Here is a 6,000-nt window from a genome sequence, read left to right as displayed (position 1 = left end):
GGGGCCCTTTAATAGCTGTGCACACGTGGCCTTTAGCGCCCTCCTGTCCTCCTTCGGTGGCCGGACCTCGCCAGCACCTGTGGTTAAGTCTGTGCGTCCTGGTTCTGCCCGCCTTCCCTGGAAAGCCGAGTCCCAGGGGTATGCTGGGGTCCATGTCGTCGGCGTTGGGGCTTCTCGGCACCCCGAGGCTGTCGCGTTGTTCCGGGCAGGGCGGGCGCAGCTCACGCTAGGACGTGGAGTCCAGAAATCCCGGTGGCTGTCGGCTTCCGGCCAGGAGTCCTTCCTAATCTCTCCAGGGACCGCGCTCCGAGCGCTCAGACCCGCGTCCCGCCGTCTGTGCTCTCCGATAACAGAGGAGCCGCGTTCCAACATATTAAACTTTTAACATCCACCAGATTCAATTAATCTTATCTTTACAACTCCCAATTACAGGCGGTAATTAAGTGAAAGCAGCGTTGTCGGCTGGGGTGTTGCATTAATCATCACAGCCTGGGAGCCGTAAATCAGGGCCTTCCAGGCCCCGCGTCTGCCCAGGAGGAACGGTGCTCCCTTCCCCAGTTGGGGGGCACTAATCCCACAGACGAGCTCTGGATGGTGCTTAGCTTCTGTCCTCTTTATGTGAGTGATAAAGGCCGTGTCAGAGTGACCTCGTCTTTGTCCAGACGATGGCAAGTTCTCCAAGGACAGCAGAGTCGAAGGTGCTCTGGCCCCCGCCTCCAGGCCCCGGAGCGTGCCCAGGAGTTAATTGTTTTTATCCTGTTCGATTAGAGGCGACACGGTGTTCGCCTTATCTCCTGCCGGGCCACCCCCCCCACCTTAATTGTATTAAAAGCTGGTGATAAACCTCTGCCTGGACGGACACCTGGCGCCAGGGGCTGGCCCAGCTTCTGTTCCAGGTTGTTCCGCGTCCTGCTTCCCGTGCCGTGTGGGAGGAGGGGCCGCCTACGCTGCGTCCTCACATCTGACTCCTTCTAGAGTGCGAGAAACGCCCATCATTATCTGGAGCAGAGTCCCTCCCCCTCGGCACTGGGACATCGGCCGGGTCATCTCTGGGGGCGTCCTGGGCGCTGTGGGGTTTGAGCAGCATCCCTGGCCCCACCCACCCGATGCCAGGAGCCCCCCCAGTGTGACAGCCACAGATGTCCCCAGACGTCGCCTGCTGTCCCCGGGGGTAGGACCGCCCTGGCTGAGGCCCCCTGTCCTGAGGATCCTCCGAGATGGCACTCGGGTGTCTCTAAGAGTTCCGCCACTGTTCCCTCCTCCTTGAGATGGACGCCCCCTGCGCTGTGTGTCATTCAGGCCCCGCCTCTGCTTGGAGATCTAGGTTCTCATTTTGCCGAGTCCCCTTGGGTGGGCTGGGGCGTCCTGGCCCCCCGCCAGGCCATCCCCGCCGGGCAGGAGTCCCAGGCGCCCGCCGCGCCAGCTTCCACACTCAGCATTGGCGGCTGGCACTTCATCTGTTTGCAAACTTTCACCTTAGATCTTTTTTATTTATGAGGAGCCTCCGTAATCTTTCAAATGTAAAACCTGTAAAACTGAAACTTACCAAGTGGGTGATAGATGAAATTTTTCTGCTTCCTGAAGCTTCTCTCCTTGTCGGCTCCTGGGGCTGGGAGGCAGGAAGCTGGGGTCCTTCCTGTTCTCAAATCTGGGGGCACCCCCCCACCACACGTCCAATCCAGCGCTTTTTATTGTATTTTTTGGTTTTAAAGGCTCATCAAGGTTTACTGCTGCGTAACCAGGAGTGTCTGTTCCTGGCGTTCCGCAGGGGTCACGACCTGCCGAGTCCGGACCTCCCCTCCTCCCTTCCGGGTGGGACTCCTCCCACCGGCCCCCTCGCTGTGCTGACCACGGCGGCAGTTCTGTGCTGCTCTGTGCATGGCCCGACCCCGGGGACCCGCGGAGGTGCGGGGCCCGCTCCATCTCGCCTCTCATGTGCCTCCTTCTCTTGTAGGTACGCCATCCCGCCGGAGCACGGCAAGCGCCTGGAGCGGCTGGCCATTGGTAGGTGTCTGCGCCCGCGGGCGGGACCGGAGCCCGGGGCCTGGGTAGGGTGGGCGGGGGCGGCCTCATCCTCCGGGTTCCGCTCTGTTTGGGTTTTGATCTCTGGGAGCAGCGATGTGCAGGAAGATGTCACCGCCTTCACTCCGCGGCCAGATCGCGGTCCCCCGCTCCATCCGGGGCTTGTCCCTTCAACGATGCTGCTGCTAAACGCTCTGGGTTTGCAGTTTCCCGGCGCAGGTTCTTGGACGTGACCCAGGAGGGCAGCCGTGTTTGCTCCGCCTCCCGGGGCCTGGCTCTGTGTCGCGTGCTTTTCTGAGCCCTAAAGCCTCCTTTAGTCTGGACGCTCAGAAGTCCAGTTAGCAGGTCCCTGCCGGGGTCCGGCTTGCATGGGCCCCTCAGCGGACGACCCCCTCCAGCAGCCACTGTCTCACCACCTGCCTTCAGACCCTTGCTGGGGCTGCTTGGGCTGAGGGATTTGTCAGAGAGGGTCCCAAGATGTGTCCGGAGAGGGGGCCGTGACCCCTTGGGTGGGTGACTCTTAGAGACAAGCCGGATGCCTGGGTGCCGAGGCCCCTGACCCTGACCATGGGGCTGGCAGGGGCCCCCCATCGTTCCCTGTCACAGCCCTGGCTCTCTGTCCCAGCAGAAGCTTGCGTCTCCTGACATCACATGGCCGTAAGTGCCTGGAAAACATTACAAGACTCGCTGGTCGGAATGGCCTGGCCTCACTCCGCCGGCCCCTCCCTTGCAGGCAGCCCCCAGGTGCTCTGGGGGCACCCCGTTGTTCTGGGGTCACTCGGGCAGTGCAGGGCCTTCTGATCATCCGACCCTCCAAGCAGCAGCGGCAGGCAGCCCCTGCCCCCAGGCAGTCATGGAATCTTCCAGAAGCATCGCTCCACATTGGGTACGCTCCCTGCCTGCTGGCCGCCATCCTCTGTGCCCTCCTTGCACCTCAACAGACATCGCCCATGCCGTGCGTTGTTCCCCTTCCTGCTGGCGTTTGATTTTGGAGATGGGAACGGTGGATCTTTCTGGAAAAGCGGGCCTCCTGTCCTGGCTGCACTTGGAGCTGTGCGTGTCCTCAGCAGGTGCCTGCGGTGATCCCAAGAACCGAGGGGCTCGAGAGGGTGGGCGGTGGGCGCCCAGGCCGGGCGGAGGGCGTTGCGTCACGCTGACGTTTCTGTCGGAGCAGGAGCCTGGCCTTGGGAGCAGCCGCGTCCTGCACTCAGAGCGCTCTGCTCACGGCCGGGGTCCCATGGCCCCACATGGTCCTCACAGAGACCGAGGCCACTTACCACGACGCTCCAAGTTAAAACCAAATGAAAATGTTTTCCCATTGTGTTTTTTAAATCCGAATTTGAAATGCGGATTTTCATTTTAAAATAGAAGTTAAGAAACCTCTTTCCCTATTGTGTTAGTTTCCTGTTGCTGTTGGAACAAATTACCCCAAATTCAATGGCTTAAACCAACATAGATGCTCTTAGTTTGGCTGTCAACCTTGAACAGCTCTTTAAAAAAAAGTCCTGGGACCGGCCCGGCAGCGCAGCAGTTAAGTTCGCACGTTCTAGTTGGGCAGCCGGGGGTTCACTGGTTCGGATCCCAGGTGCGGACACGGCCCTGCTTGGCAAGCCATGCTGTGGCAGGCGTCCCACATATAAAGTAGAGGAAGATGGGCACAGATGTGAGCTCAGGGCCAGTCTTCCTCAGCAAAAAAGAGGAGGATTGGCAGCAGATGTTAGCTCAGGGCTGATCTTCCTAAAAATAAATAAATAAATAAATAAATAAATAAATAAAGTCTTAGTTAAAAAGCCCCACAGATTAATTTTCTTACAGTTCTGGAGGTCAGAAGTCCAAGATGAGCCTTTGGGGCTAAAATCCAGCCTGGGCGGGGCTGGCCTCCTGCCTTGTCTGGCTTCTAGAGGCTTCCGCGCCCCGTGGCTCATGGCCGTATCGCTCTCCTCTCCTCTCCATGGTCACATGGCCTTCCCTCCGCTGGAGCCCGTCTCCCTTTGCCCGCCTCTCACAGGGACCCCTGGGATGATGCTGTGCCCACACGGGGAACCAGGACCACCCCGTCTTGGGCCTTAGCTTAGTCCTGTCCCCAAAGTCCCTCTCGCCACAGAAGGGGCGTGATGACAGGTTCTGGGGATCAGGATGTGGACCCCGCATGGAGGCAGCTGTTCAGCCTCCCACACCTGGAACAGCACGGAACAGGACACCGCTGTGCGGCCGGCGTGGACACTCTCTGGTGACCGCGTCTCTGGCCTCGCCGGCACTCGCCAGCGCCGTCTCCACTCCGCACGTCCCAGAGGAACTTTGCCATCAGCCACGCCCAGTCTGCTCCCGCTCGGGAGAGCTTTTCTATGGGAAAAGCTCAGTTTTGGATGAGCTGAGCGCCAACTAGAGAAGCTGGACACAGGATCCCACGGGGCCCCCCGCCGACCACAGATGGTGCTGCTGCCCTCTCCCTGGACCTCGGCCTGTGCTCCCCGAGCCAGGGCCCTGTGGCCCTTGTCACCTCTGACCAGGGACCTGGACGGCTGGCTTGCTCTCGGGCACGTGTTGAGGCTTGGTGGCCGGGACTGGGAGAAGAAGACCCAGGGAGCTGGGAGGCCACCTGTCCTGACTTCTTGAAACACATGGACTCAGGAAGTCCCTCCTTGGTGGGGTGGAGCCGTCCCCCGAATTCAGGGACATGCTGGGCTGTCAGCCCTGGAGGAGGTCGGGTGGTGGCGGCGTTGGTAGGGAGGCCAGGCCTGTTGCTCGGGCTGCTCTCCTTCCGGAGGGAGGACGGGAGGTTCCGGCAGGTGAGTCGCTGTCCCCTCGGTGTCCCTTGCGAGCCTTTTTGGAGCGTGCGCCGAGGGCTGCGTTATTGAGATGGGCGGCGTGAGTGTCGAGTAAGATGGAAAATGAATGGCGGCTCCACGTGGCCTTGCTGGGAGGTGGCGGCGCCCACGGAGAGGCGTTAATGTGCTGGCGTCGCTGGTGCTGGTCACTGGGAGGCGTCTTTATTAGGGCTGTAACGAGAGCCACTCCAACCGCGCGGTAGAGGAACTGCCCGGCCGCGCCATGACTGACGGAAATGCTTGCAGTGGAGGGAGGTGCCGGGTTGTCCGCCCTCGCGCTTTCCAGAAGCTGCCACGTTTTCTCGCGCTTGGGCTCCCACCCCAAGTTGGCACGTGGATGGGGCCGTGTGCTTGCACACGCGGACACGTGTGCACACGTGATTGTGCCCTCTTTAACCATCAAGGGTGTGAACTGGCCTGAAGGCCGGTGCCTGAGGTCTGAGTCGACTTCCAGAGGGTTCTTAGCTGGCCGGGCCTGGGGGCAGCCCTGGAGGGAGGGGACACCCGGGGGCACCCGCTGCTGCGCTGGCGCCTCCCGCCCCCACGGGGTCCACACGGCAGCCCTTCTTTGCTGCCCCCGTGAGATTTGGGGTGAGGCCGGGCAGAACCCAGGGCCTGTGTCCCTTTGCCCACGAGACGCGAGTGTCATTGACCCGAGTGTCAGCCGTCGAGAGATTTGAGAATGTCCTTCAACTGTGTCCAGCATCCTCTGGGCAGGTGGAGCCGACGATCAGCATTCTGTCCATCTACGAACGTGACTTTAGATTAGTAATCTAGTGACCTTGCGGGCAGAAAGCGTCCTCAGACGGGAACTCAGACCCCTGGCTCGGGACAGAGCGTGTGGGGCGGGGGCTGTGGACGCGGGCCGGGCTCGGGCTGCTCTGCTGTGTCCCTGAGGGTCTGGGGGCCACGGGTGGGTCAGTTGGCGGCCAAGCCCCTGTCCTCACTGGGGCCCGTGGGGACCGTGTGCAAACGGCCAAGAGCAGGGCCCCAGGAGAGCCCACAGCCTCCGTCTCCCCTGCAAACACACTTGGGGCCACAAAGGACCTGCCTGTGTGGGGGGGTGCACCTTGTCTGCTCCTGGAGTGCCAGCTCTGGCCCGTCCGGCTGTGCTCGTGCCGCCTGGGCTGTGTGGACGCAGCACGGTGCG

The 6,000-nt window shown here is 61.3% G+C and overlaps 1 protein-coding gene across 6 annotated transcripts in view; it reads left to right on the top strand.

The window, feature by feature from the left end:
- Positions 1–6,000, top strand: part of KDM4B (lysine demethylase 4B) — a 103,496-nt gene that overhangs the window by 50,963 nt on the left and 46,533 nt on the right. For 4 of the 6 annotated variants that reach the window (XM_046685152.1, XM_046685151.1, XM_046685150.1 and 1 more), the window contains 2 exons: positions 1,955–2,004; positions 2,964–3,092. In XM_046685152.1, the coding sequence (XP_046541108.1) occupies positions 1,955–2,004; positions 2,964–3,092 (179 nt within the window). The remainder of the gene's footprint in view (positions 1–1,954; positions 2,005–2,963; positions 3,093–6,000) is intronic. The other 2 variants (XM_046685155.1, XM_046685154.1) reach the window with 1 other exon arrangement.

This window comes from Equus quagga, chromosome 14 (genome assembly GCF_021613505.1).
Source record: "Equus quagga isolate Etosha38 chromosome 14, UCLA_HA_Equagga_1.0, whole genome shotgun sequence".
Taxonomy (NCBI): domain Eukaryota; kingdom Metazoa; phylum Chordata; class Mammalia; order Perissodactyla; family Equidae; genus Equus; species Equus quagga.
The sequence above is the reverse complement of the archived record's forward strand: the minus strand, read 5'-3'. Positions and strand labels throughout refer to the sequence as shown.